The following is a 13,894-nucleotide window of genomic DNA, read 5'->3' on the forward strand; positions in this document are numbered from 1 at the left end:
CTGAGAAGGAATGGCTGGAAAAATGTTAGGAAGAAAATCATGCAAGAATGATGTCAGAGAAATCACAAGAAGAAAATTTCGACATGGAGGGAGTAGTGAATAATATTTAACTACTGTTGTAAAGGTTATATAAGTTGAGGACTTAAAAATGCCTACTCAATTTACTGTCATGGTGGGATAGGGAGAGGGGAGTCACTGTAACATTGTGAAAACTGTTTTGGTGGAATAATTTGATAGCAGCCATATAGGCATGGTTTGAGGAGCGAGTGAATGGGTATTAGAACAGCTCTGTGTGTTTGTTTCCCCAAGGTTCTGTATCCTTTATTTCTCACTCTTTATTTCTTTCCTTGGAAGTCTCTTCAGCTCAAATCCTGATATACGGTGCTGATCCTTCCCTTGTCTTAGATATTCAAATGATTGTGGGACAGCTTGTCCTCTAAGAGCCTTGAATCAGAATACCTGAAAGTACACCTATTTTCTTTCTTTTAAAGGTGATCTTGCTGGCCTGCAGGATGGAGTCATGTTTGGTTCTTTCCTTTACCTCTGAAGTAGATGTCTATAGGATTATCTGCCTAATACCCTTGTCCTAAAAACTGACCCCCATATCATATCCAATTGTGGGAGCCTTTTTCTTGGAGCTATGTGACCCAGCCCTCTGGCCATAGTTGATGGGAACAACTGGGGTAAGGAAACCAGCTGAATCAAAGTCCTTCTCTGGAAATTCTGGAACAAGAATGAGAATAATTTTTCCCTCTGCATGCCTCAACTAAAGGATGCAGAGTTTGAGTCCTACTGGCAAACTTGCTTACTGCCTTAAAAACTTGAGAAGACGAAAATGGTCTTTGGAGAAAGAAAATATTGAAGAAAGTCCAAACAGCTTTTAAGTTTCTGGTTACAGCTATGTCTCAGTTACACCTGTATTCCTATCCTTTGGTACTGGCATATATCCCATGATGCCAATGACATTCCTATTTTTACTTTAGCTCTTTTGAGATGGGTGTCTTTCACTTATCCTCACCCACATAAACTCACCAGTCAAGTCCTACCTACAACCTCTTTGCTCTGTGCAGACTTGACTGGAGAGTTTATTCCATAATATTTAAAATAACTACTGATAGGGAAGGACTTTTCCCATTTTGTTATTTAATTTCTGTATGTCTTAAAGCCTTTTTCCCCCTTATAGCCTTTTTCCTCCTAATTTCCTCCATTACTGCCTTCTTTTGTGTTTAGTTGATATTTTGTAGTGAAACGTCTGAATTTCCATTGTGTATATTCTATAGTTATTTTCTTTGTAGTTACTATGGGGATTACATGATAACATCCTAAATTATAATAATCTAATTTGAATGGATACCAAGTTAACTTAAGTTGTGTTCCTGTGCTCCAACTTTATGTTATTGAGGTCATGAATTACATCTTTATATACTGTGTACCTACTAACAGATTTATAATTATTTTCTATGCATTTGTCTTTTAATTCCTGTTGAAAATAAAAAGTGTAGTAAAATATTATAATAATAATTGTTTTTATATTTGTCCATGCATTAATCTCTTTTGGAGATCTTTACATTCTTCATATGGGTTCAAGTTGCTGTCTACGATCCTTTCATTTCAACCTGTAGGACTCCCTTTAACATTACTTTTAGGGAAGGTAATGAACTCCTTCACCTTTTATTTAGCTAGGAATGTCTAAATTTCTGCCTCATTTTTGAAGGAAAGTTTTGCTGGATATAGAATTCTCCATTGACATTCTTTTTTGTTTCAGCCCTTTAAATATGTCATTTTATTGCCTCAGGCCTCCAAGGTTTCTACTAGAAACTTGCTAATAATATTATTGAGGATACCTTGTATATGATAAGTTGCTTTTCTCTTGCTGCTTTCAAGATGCTTTTTTCAAGCTGAAAAGCTTTTAATAGTTTGATTATAATTTGTCCTAGCATGGGTCTCTCTCCTGGTTGATTGTATTTGGAGTTCACTGAGGTTGGATTTGTAGATCCATCTCTTTCCTCAAATTTGGGAAGTTTCCGGTCATTATTTCTTCAAATAGTCTCTCTGTCTCTTTCTCACTTGTCTTTCTGAGACTCCCATAGTTGTTGGTATGCTTGAGAGTGTCCCATAAGTCCTTTAGGCCCATTTCACTTAATCTTTTTTCCTTTTGCTCCTCAGACTCAATGATTCTAAATGTTGTATCTTAAAGTTTGCTGATTCGTTTTTTCTGTCTGCTAAATATAAGTGAGAGCCACCCCAGTTTTCTGGAACAAAAGTGGAGTAGAACATTTATCTAAGCTGTTTACCTCTTGATAGTTACTGTTGTTATTAAATGGATCTTTGACAAGAGATAGTAATCAAAGCCATAGGATAAGGCCTGAAAAAAAGCTGAGAAATGGGGAGTAACAGGGTTTCAGTGAAAAAAAGGTATTTACTAGAAATGAGGCAGGGCTCAAAGGGGGAACACCAAACTCTTTGGCTAGGAATTATCAGCTGGCCTAGGTAACCTGATCAAAATATACACAGGGCACAGGATGCATTTTGGTGAATAGTGGAGTTTCTTCATTTTTCTGAAATTTCGTGGTAATCTCTTCATATTCCTTTTCACTCTTAGTAAATTTAAATAGCTTTAAAATGCAAATATTGCCTCCATTATATCTGAAACCCTGGTGGAAAAGGCAGTGTACATGACAACTAAGGAAAATTCTGATAAAATTTGCTATGAATTAACCTCCTGCTGTGTTTCCTAAATGGCAAGAGGGATGGGGATGGAGGATGTTTGTATCCCCATGATGTAACACAGCAATTCCTATTAATAGGGTATGATTTCATTATTTAGTTATAAGTGACTTATCACAAATATAAATTGTACCTGCCTCAAAGAATTACGGTGAGGCTTAAGTTAGTAAATGTAGTTAACAGAATAGTACATGGCCCACAGTAAGCATTCAGTAAATATTAGCTATTATTGTTTTTATTGGGATGCACATCACTATCCTTAGCAAGTAACAATATACACTGATAGGTCAACTGAAGTTACTCTTATCTAATATTATATTAATATTGAATATCCTTTATCCATTAGGAATGAAGATTTGAAAGTGGTCTACGCATCTTTTGGGTTTGATCAGTTTGGAACTTTTTCAGGGTGGGGGAGGGAGAACAAAATCATCTTTCTGGTAAACAACTGTCAGCTTTGGTATTCAGCTTTAGAGCTACCCTGGTAGTATGGTTTTGAGTCCTTCAGTACCAACTGGAAGACTGGGATCTCTGGTGGTGATGTTAGAGAGAAGCCAACAATTGCTCCTTTTGGCTGCCAACATTACAAAAACAAAGCACAAGATGATCCATCAATGGATAATCAATGTTATAATATTTTCAAGCAACTTACCAAGTGGAAACCTTACTGAAACTTCTTTGTTTTATAGGAGTTCCATGAAGAAATAAATTCTATTACAATTTCTGAGGGTCCTCTGCCTAATTTAGGAATAGGAAATACCAGGAACAATAAAAATTGGGATGTCCAGAGATCAGTACTTTCAGAGTTGGTCACATTAGGATAAATTGAGTTTAGAAAAAGGAAACTCATGCTGATATTATTATAGTTTTTAAAGACATCATTTTTCTATATTATAAAGTTTTGAATGGACTTTTAGATTCAATTTAGGCTTTTGATTTATCTTCTTTGGAAGACTCACAGTAAAATGAATCTAGTGGCTTCTAAATTAAAAAAAAAAATCACCCATCAAACCTAAATTTCACGTGAAGTACTTTGTCTGATATAGGAGGGAATTCTTCTGAGATGTGACATGTCTATGTATAAAAATAAAGGATTATATAAGTTCCTGTGTTGGTTAATTTTAATAATAGCACTAATAATAATAAACTGTTTTCCTTAAAATCTTATGAAAAGAACAATGACTTTTTAACTTTTTGCTAAGTAGTTATTAATTACTGATTATTAATTTGCATATTAACACAATTCCAAGTTAAATATCCATATTGTACTATTTACCTAGGCTTAATTCTTGTTTTTTCTAAAAAAAGACACTGTCTTCACAAAGAAAATAATTCAAATTAACCAGCCATGCCCTACAAATGTAAATACAAGTGATACTGAATAAGTATTGATTAAAATAAAAAGCACTTTAAAAAAACAGCATTAAATCTTACCAACTCCAGAGGTTATTGATTCTGCATCAATGTCACTAGCTCTCTTTCTTGCCACTTCAGCTAGTGCCAATTCGCCCTTTTCTAGTGCAAGGTAATGGATGTCCTTTGGAAATAAAGCAAGATAAAAGATTAATCCAAAATGTATCTTAGTCAAGTTACAAAGGAGATTTTGAAAGAAAGAACTTACTGTTCTTTCAAAACAGTAACAAAAATAGATCACAAAACAGACATGGCTGATGATAAAATACAAAAATTTTGTATTTTAATTTTCTCAGTTTTCTAATACAAGCAAATTTTCTTGAATTGGAAATCATAGCTATAACTAGTGGCAGTTATTTAAATAAATTAAGTCTTTAGGGAAAAAAACAAGCTTTTAAATCCAATGTTTGATGTACTTAGTTTTGTCAGGGAATAAAAATCTTAGTGGCTATTTTCTTTAATGAAATTTTACTATCTGAGATAGCTTCTTCAAAATTCAATTGTTCATTATGATAAGCATTTTATAAGGAATACTATTATACAAATTTGTCTCTGATATTTATGTGTCTGGCACATGTTACTTTATTAATATTATTAACACTACTATCATCTTGAACTTATTCAGTCAACAAATAATCAGTGCCTATTAAGTTGTGAAAAGAGAGATCAATTACAATACCGTTTCTCAACAAGCTTTCAGCCCAGTAGGGAGAAAGACAACTGTAAACAACAGTTAGTAACATAGTGTAATAGGTTTTATGGCAGAGTTAAGAATGGTGTAGAACCAAAGAGGAGGAACTGATCCTTGATCTGCATCTTGAAGGATAAATAAGAGTTATAGTAGAAGGGAAAATGGAGAAAAGGCAACAGAAAATGAATGATACCTGGTGCACATACATAGAGAAGCTTGAGAAAACACAGTTCTATCAAGCAATGGCAGGTCTTTCAATACGGAAGGAATGTTGGTTGTGTGGGAGAATGCAGTGGAAAATAATTCTAAAGAAGTAGACAGAGCCACTAAAAAGGACTTTGAACTCTTTTTGGTACACAGGGTGACTGTTGGAATGAGAATTTTATTGCAATAAAAATGGAAAAAGAACATGAACAACAAGTTTTCAATGATGAAATATAAATGGCCTATAATCATGAAAAGGTATTTCACTGTCCTAATGTTCAAAGTTGAAAAAATGTAATTTCAAACTGGACAAATTTTTTAAAGTTATTACTTACTGGTTGCAAAATTTGGGGGAAACAGGCACTTATTACATTTACTGGGAATATAGACTTTACAGAGCAGGGGTCAGTAAACTATGGCCTATAAGCCAAATATAGCCTGCCTTTTGTACAGCCCTTGAGTAAAGAACGGTGTTTACCTAGCATAATGCCCTCCAGGTCCATTCATGTTGCTGCAAATGGCAAAATTTCACTCTTACTTATGGCTGAGTAGTATTCCAGTGTGTGTGTGTGTGTGTGTGTGTGTGTGTGTGTGTGTGTGTGTGTGTGTGTGTGTGTGTGTGTGTGTGTGTGTGTGTGTGTGTGTGCGCTTTTTTTTATGACTTTTTTTTTTTCAGTTGCGTTGGGTCTTCGCTGCTGCGCGTGGGCTTTCTCTAGTTGCAGCGAGTGGGGGCTACTCTGCGTTGCAGTGCACGGGCTTCTCATTGTGGTGGCTTCTCTTATTGCGGAGCATGGGCTCTAGGTGCCCGGGCTTCAGTAGTTGTGGCTCAAGGGCTCTAGAGCACAGTCTCAGTAGTTGTGGCACACGGGCTTAGTTGCTCTGCGGCATGTGGGATCTCCCCGGACCAGGGCTCGAACCCATGTCTCCTGCATTGGCAGGGAGATTCTTAACCACTGGACCACCAGGGAAGCCTGATATGTACCACAATCTTCCTTATCCACTCATCTGTTGATGGACACTTAGGTTGCTTCCATATCTTGGCAAATGTAAATAATGTTGCTATGAACACTGGGGTGCATGTATCTCTTCGAATTAGTGCTTTTGTTTTTTTCACATATACACTCAGGCGTGGAATTCCTGGGTCATATGGTAGTTCTACTTTTAGTTTTCTGAGAAACCTCCATACTGTTTTCCACAGTGGCTGCGCCAGTCTACATTCTCACCAACAGTGTATGAAGGTTCCCTGTTTTCTACATCCTTGCCAACATTTGTCATTTATGTTCTCTTTGATGACAGCCATTCTGACAGGTGTGAGGTGATATCTCATTGTGGTTTTGATTTGCATTTCCCTGATGATTAGTGATGATGAGCATCTTTTCATGTGCCTGTTAGCCATCTGCATTTCCTCTTTGGAAAAATGTCTATTCAGTTCTTCTGCCCATTTTGTTAACCAGGTTGTTTGTTTTTTGATGATTAGTTGTATGAACTATTTATATATTTTGGATATTGACCCCTTATCATATTGTTTGCAAGTATTTTCTCCCATTCAGTAGGTTTTTTGGTTTTGTCATTATGCTAAGTGAAATAAGTCAGACAGAGAAAGACAAGTACTGTATGATATCACACGTGGAATCTAAAAAATACAACAAACTAGTGAATATAACAGAAAAGAAGCAGACTCACAGATATAAAGAGCAAACCAGTAGAGAGGGAAGAAAGGGCATTATAGGCATAAGGGATTAAGAGGTACAAATTATTAGGTATAAATTAAGCTACAAGGGTATATTGTATAACACAGGGAATATAGCAAATATTTTATAACTATAAATGGAGTATAACCTTTAAAAATTGTGAATTGCTATATTGTACACCTGTATATATAATACTGTACTCATCTATACTTCAATTTTAAAAGAAAATAGTGTTTACATTTTTAAATGGTTGGAAGAACTGTGCTCAACCACTCAACTCTGAATGGCTTTGGAATTACCTTATGCTGAAGACTTGAAAGTGTTTCAATCTGAAACTATTAAAAGCAAAACAGTACTTATATGTGAAACTTATATTGTGATAAAGTCATTTCAGTGAGAACGTTGTTTGACTTGCAAGTAATAGGCTGTGTTACAGGCTGTGTTATACACTTCCTGCACTGTCAAAAGTTAAAAAAAGAAGTGAGATCTCCATTCATATACAAATTCCCAGCAATGTATTTCAGTCCACAGAAACATTTTTCAACCTTGATACAAGTGCAAAGGTAATGTCCATATTCCAATGTTGCAATTAAGGAACTTTAATAGGAAGTAATTAATTTGCAATGTAGTAACATGTTAAAAGGCAGTCTAGCCTTTAGCTAATAGAATTGTAAAAATGCCTTCTGATCGGTGAATATGTGCAATTAAACCATACGCTCATGGATTGATATCAGTATTTGGCAGTACTTATCTACGAGGAAAGAAATTTGCAAAGTTGAAATACATAAAATCTCATCATAGATCAGTATTCACAGATGAACATTTGCAACAGATTTTGTTGTTAAGGAAAACCACCTTTCAACCCTTATTAAGAGAAATGTTATCCCCCCACAAAAGAATTCCATTATTCACATCTGTAGAACTTTATTATGAAAACTGTACTCAATTAATAGATTTTTAATTTTATCAATAAAGATTTGTGGAAATTTGTTTTCTATCATACTCAATTATTACATTTAAAATTTTATCAATAAAAATCTATGGAAATTTGTTTTCTCAAGTACCTAAATAATAACCTCAATTTTTCCTTTTGGCCCACAAGCTTATAATATTTGCTGTTTGGTCCTTTATGGAAAAAGTTTGATGATTCCATATTTTAGTAATACATCAGAATTCAAATTTGCATACATATACTTTTGGAAAATCTTCTTAAGGAAATGATGTGACCAATCTTATGTCCAAGATTGGTGATGACAGCAATACTTTTTTTTTTTTTTGAGACTATCTTTTTTTATTTTTGGCTGCACCATGCAGCATGTGGCATCCTAGTTCCCCAACCAGGGATTGAACCCAGGCCCTCGGCAGTGAAAGCATGCAGTCCTAACCACTGGAACACCAGGGAATTCCTGACAGCAGTACTTACAACGATAAAAAATCAGAAGCAACTTAAATGTATATCAATTGAAAAAATCATGTTGATTTTCTTTTTTAATCCAAGAGTGGCATGATACTTTCATAATAGATCCTTATATTCAATGAAGAAATTAGCAGTAATTTAAAAATATATATACTCCGGTATTCAGTTTGCTAGTGTTTTATTTAATACTTTTGCATTTATGTTTTTTTTTTTACTGAGGTATAGTTGCTGTACAGTATTATATAAGTGCGTCTGTGTTCTTAAGAAATTCTATCACTTTACTTGCACTTGACTGCTAACAAGCCCTCAACTAGTATCAAAGTTATACTAGCCTTACAAATAAGCTAAGGCAGCTTTTTTTCCTATCTTCTTGTCTCTGGCAAAATTTATATGTGATTCTTCACTGAAAATAAGCAAAAGATATACAATGCATTTAAGAAGAAATTACCACCCATTACTGAGTGACGTAAATGAACACCTGATTAAAATACAGATATACACCTGCTTATGGCTGAAAAGATTATACATCATAAAGATATCAATTCTGACCCCAAATAATCTGTAAAATTCAGTGGAATTCCAATCAAAATCCCTTCAATATTTTTCATGGAACTTGACAAGTTGATCTTAAAATTCATATGTGAAAGTAAATGGTCAAGAATATCTAAGACTTATTCTAGTTAACATTAAGACTATATAATAGCACTAGTATATAGGCATATAAATCAGTGAAAAAGAAAGTTACCCATAAAAAATATCAGTTTTTTTGTGAGTTACTAATGTTAGTATTTTATGTTTAACAGTGATGTAAGTGTTGGCTATAAGATCTGTGGTCCACAAATTATTTCTGGAACATATTCTCTCTCTCTCATTCTTAATTCTGTGATTTCTACTCTTAATTTTTTAACTGTTATAGGGAATTTGGGGTCATTAATTTCAAGAAGGTAATAAGGCTTAACAGTTCTTGAGTTGATATTATATCTGTACCATGAAGGTTTTCATTTCTGTGGACCTTCTCACTATTCATATATATGAATGTAGTTTTTAGTAAAATGCAGTAGAGAGTATATTTCTGTAACTCCATACCTCTCAGTTTGAGACAGTTCATGCATGAATCTTTACAGTGTGATAAAAGACATCTAGTATCTAGTATCTATATCACCCCCCCCCCAATTGGCTATCCTCTGGATACATTTATTTTTTAACTTTTAGATAGTTTTAGTGTTTCAATTTAGTTTAAATGTTGGATATATACAGTTAAATATGTTCATATACCCCTGGGAAATGGTCATATTCTAAATAAGTCAAGAAAGTAAAAGCCACTTGGCTTTGTATTTCATTTTCATGTCTTTTACTTGATTGGGACAGCACATACAAGAATACAGGACATGCAGTAAAGCTGGTTGAGACTAAGGCTAAGGTACTGTTAAATGATATTATATTAAATACACTGCAAGAGACCACTACTGGGAAAGTCATGCCCTTCTCATCTTGACTTTAAATTTAATTAATACTTATTAATCAAAAATTATTCCACAAATAATTATGGAGTGTTTACTACGTGCCAGATGCAGAGGTAAATTTACTACAAAGTTTATAAAGCATAAGCTTCTCTGCCTCTTATTTGTACATATCCTTCCCAGTACCTACTTTTGTACTTGAAATGTTAATTTTTTTTTTTAACTTTCTTTTTTAAATTGAAGTATAGTGGATTTACAATATTATAATATTTTCAGGTGTATAGCATAGTGATTCAGTATTTTTATAGATTATACTCCATTTAAAGTTATTATAAAATAATGGCTATATTTCCCTGTGCTGTACAGTATATCCTTGTTGCTTATCTTTTTTATACATAGAGGTTTGTATATCTTAATCCTATACCCCTATCTTGACCCTCCCACCCTTCTGTCTCCCCACTGGTACCATTAGTTTGTTTTCTATATCTGTGAGTCTTATCCTGTTTTGTTATATATATTTGTTTATTTTTTATATTCCATATCTAAGTGATAATATACAGTATTTGTCTTTCTATGACTTATTTTACTAAGCATAATATTCTCTAGGTCAATTAAATTATTTTTCTTCAGAAGTATAAGTTTCAGGCCCCATAAAACATGTATCTACCCCCTGATGCCCATCCATCAAGGTTTTCACATACTAGTGAACTGTGTTACCATACCATACTTAGATGTTTAGAATCACGTGTCTTGGAGGCACATGGCACAAGGAGACATTGTAAGTTGTACAGTCCTTTTTTGTTTCCTTGGTCTCTTTTTGGAGACTTATTGTATAAGATTAAAATGGCATGTAATGGGTCTAAAGGGATAACATAGATGACAATAGATCTGAAAAGTGTCATATTGATAAATCCCAACCTTTACTGCCACCCAATCAGGATTACCTAGTTATGAATGGTTTTATTATAAAAGTGTTACTAATGTGGAAGCAAGTTTTCAGAAAAACATTCAGAAGAATGAACTATTTAGTTTCTGTCATTCTCAGCGACAATTTTTAATTTACTGTTTGCCAAACTGACTTATATTAGTAACATCTTTTAGCACTATTAAGTGAAATTGGCTTCCACTGAACAAAAGATGACAAACACTGAGAGTCTTTGGCTATGATCCATGTTTAAAAATTGACACATATTCTCTCTGTATCATCTAAGATCTGGAATAAAAGACTTGTTATTCCTGGGAGCTCATTACCTTTCACAGGTGGTATTTAATGTACTACTATAATGAATATGCAGATTTACAACAAAAAGCATTTAAAGCTAAGGAGTCCCTGGTGGTCCAGTGTTAGGACTCGATGCTTTCACTGCTGAGGGCCCAGAATCAGTCCCTGGTTGGGGAACTAAGATTGTGCAAGCCGTGCAGCAAAACCAAAAAAAAAAAAAACTATTCAAAGCTAAAAAAAAATCCTGAGTAGATTTTCATCTTGAAATCATACTTTGGACTAGTCACTGACAGATAAGTTTAACTATTATAATGTATTGATGTTGTTATAACCTTTTCTAATTTTTGTTAGGCTTCTGGGGATTGATAGGTTTGTATGAGATAACAGAAGCACTTACAAAGACATGCAACAGCTTCTACACATTTAAGACTACCATGTTCTGGCCCTCCCTGCTATAATATTTTACTTAGTTCATATCAGTTGATAATATAAATTTTAAATTCATTAACTACAAGCTTTGCAGCTTTAAGCCTTGTCCAAAACTGCTTTCAGAACATTTAATTTCATGCTGCTTTATTTCAAGTAAAGTAAAATGTTGATACACTTCTCTTTGTACTTATTCAAAATAGCATTTCTTTTCATAGGACAAATCTGGTTAATAAGAAGTTTTAAGAATTAGGAATAAAATATTTCTGATAATGTGTTAATATTTTAGAAATATCATATTTGTAGATTTGAGGGAAAAGTAACTTTCAAGATAAGGAAGTCTATGAAATAATTTATCTCATAAGTTACATTAATATTAATATAAATTTTAGTAATCAGTTCTTAATGTCTACATAAGTATCTACATAAATAATCTTTTTTATATAAGAACAATGAATAATTATTTTAAATGTGAAAATATATGTAAAGAATTTAGATTTTGTTACCAAATGGAGAATTTACTTGGAATGACACTTATTTTCATGTTAGAATAAGTTTTTAAGTTTTTAATTCATAAATAAAACCTACTGCTTTTTTTAGGAGTTATATTTTTGGCTTGTTTGAATTTTGTCCTTGGAGCTACTGGTTTATTTAAATTCATCTATTTTAATCAATTCAAGTTTTTCATTTTATTCACGTTAACTAAGTTTTCATGTTTATTGCACTGTTGTATATATTATCATACTTTTTAAAATTCTTCTGATCATTTTATATACTGCTATATAGAATGATCAGAGTTATTCCCAGGATATTATAACAAAATTAAGTTACTATATATAGAAAACCCTAAAGACTCACAAAACTACTGATAAATGAATTCAGCAAGGTAGCAGGATACAAGATTAACATACAGAAATCAGTAGAGTTTCTTTACACTAACAATGAAATATCAGAACAGAATGTAAATAAACAATCCCTTTTAAAACCACATCTAAAAAAAAAAAACAACTTAGGAATAAACCTCACCAAGGAGGTGGAAGACTTACTTATATGCTGAGAACTACAAAACATTAGTAAAGGAAATTGAAGATGATTTAAAGAAATGGAAAGATATGCCATGGTCTAAGATTGGAAGAATTAAAATTGTTAAAATGACTATTCTACCCAAAGCAATCTACAGATTTAATGCAATCCCTATCAAATTACCCATGACATTTATCACAGAACTAGAACAAATAATCCTCAAATTTATATGGAAACATAAAAGACCCAGAATTGCCAAAGCAATCCTGAGGAAAAATAACCCTCCCAGACTTCAGACAATACTACAAAGCTAGAGTAATCAAAACAGTGTGATACTGGCACAAAAACAGACATATGGATCAATGGAACAGATTAGAGAGCCCAGAAATAGACCCACACACCTATGTTCAATTAATCTTCAAGAAAGGAGGCAAGAATATACAAATGGGAAGACACAGTCTCTTCAGCAAGTAGTTCTGGGAAAGTTGGACAGCTGCATGTAAATCAATGAAGTTAGAACACACCCTCACACTGTACACAAAAGTAAGTTCAAAGTGGCTTAAAGACTTAAATATAAGACATGACACCATAAAACTCCTAGAAGAGAACATAGGCACAACATTCTCTTACATAAATCACGCCAGTGTTTACTTAGGTCAGTCTCCCAAGGCAATAGAAATAAAAGCAAAAATAAACAAATGGGACCTAATCAAACTTCTAAGCTTTTGCACAGCAAAGGAAACCATAAACAAAACAAAAAGACAACCTACAGACTGGGAGAAGATATTTGCAAATGATGCAACCGACAAGGGCTTAATTTCCAAAATATATAAACAGTGCATACAATGCAATAACGAAAAAGCAAACAACCCAATCAAAAAATGGGCAGAAGACATAAACATTTCTCTAAGGAAGACCAACAGGCACATGGCCAACAGGCACATGAAAAGATGCTCATCATTGCTGATTATCAGAGAAATGCAAATCGAAACTGCAATGAGGTACCACCTCACACCAGTCAGAATGGCTATAATTAAAAAGTCTACAAATCATAAATGATGGAGAGGATGGGGAGAAAAGGGAACCCTCTTACACTGTTGGTAGGAATGTAAATTGGTACAGCCACTATGGAGAACAGTATGGAGGTTCCTTAAAAAACTAAAAATTGAGGTACCATATGATCCAGCAATCCCACTCCTGGGCATATACCCAGACAAAACTATAATTAGGAAATATACATGCACCCCCTATGTTCATAACAGCACTATTTACAATAGTCAAGATATGGACATAATCTAAATGTCCATCGATAGATGAATGGGTAAAGAAGATGTGATATGTGTATACGTACGTGTATGTGTATATATATATTTACACACACACACACAATGGAATATTACTCAGCCATGAAAAACAATGAAATAATGCCATTTGCAGCAACATGGATGGATCTGGAGATTATCAAACTAAATGAAGTAAGTCAGAGAGAGAAAGACAAATACCATATGATACCACTTTATGTGGAATCTAAAATATGACACAAAAGAACAAATCTATGAAACAGACTTACAGACATAGAGAACAGAACTGTGGTTGCCAAGGGGTGGGGGGGAGGAAAGG

At 33.7% G+C, this 13,894-nt stretch overlaps 1 protein-coding gene across 1 annotated transcript in view; it reads right to left on the bottom strand.

Annotated features, from left to right (window-relative positions):
* WDPCP (WD repeat containing planar cell polarity effector) overlaps nt 1-13,894 on the bottom strand; it is a 276,699-nt gene that overhangs the window by 18,812 nt on the left and 243,993 nt on the right. The window contains exon 15 of the mRNA XM_027131634.1: nt 4,162-4,264. Coding sequence (XP_026987435.1) covers nt 4,162-4,264 — 103 coding nt within the window. The remainder of the gene's footprint in view (nt 1-4,161; nt 4,265-13,894) is intronic.

Source organism: Aethalodelphis obliquidens, unplaced genomic scaffold (assembly GCF_003676395.1).
Source record: "Aethalodelphis obliquidens isolate GAN/ISIS:26980383/991018 unplaced genomic scaffold, ASM367639v1 scaffold40, whole genome shotgun sequence".
In the NCBI taxonomy this organism is placed as follows: Eukaryota; Metazoa; Chordata; class Mammalia; order Artiodactyla; family Delphinidae; genus Aethalodelphis; species Aethalodelphis obliquidens.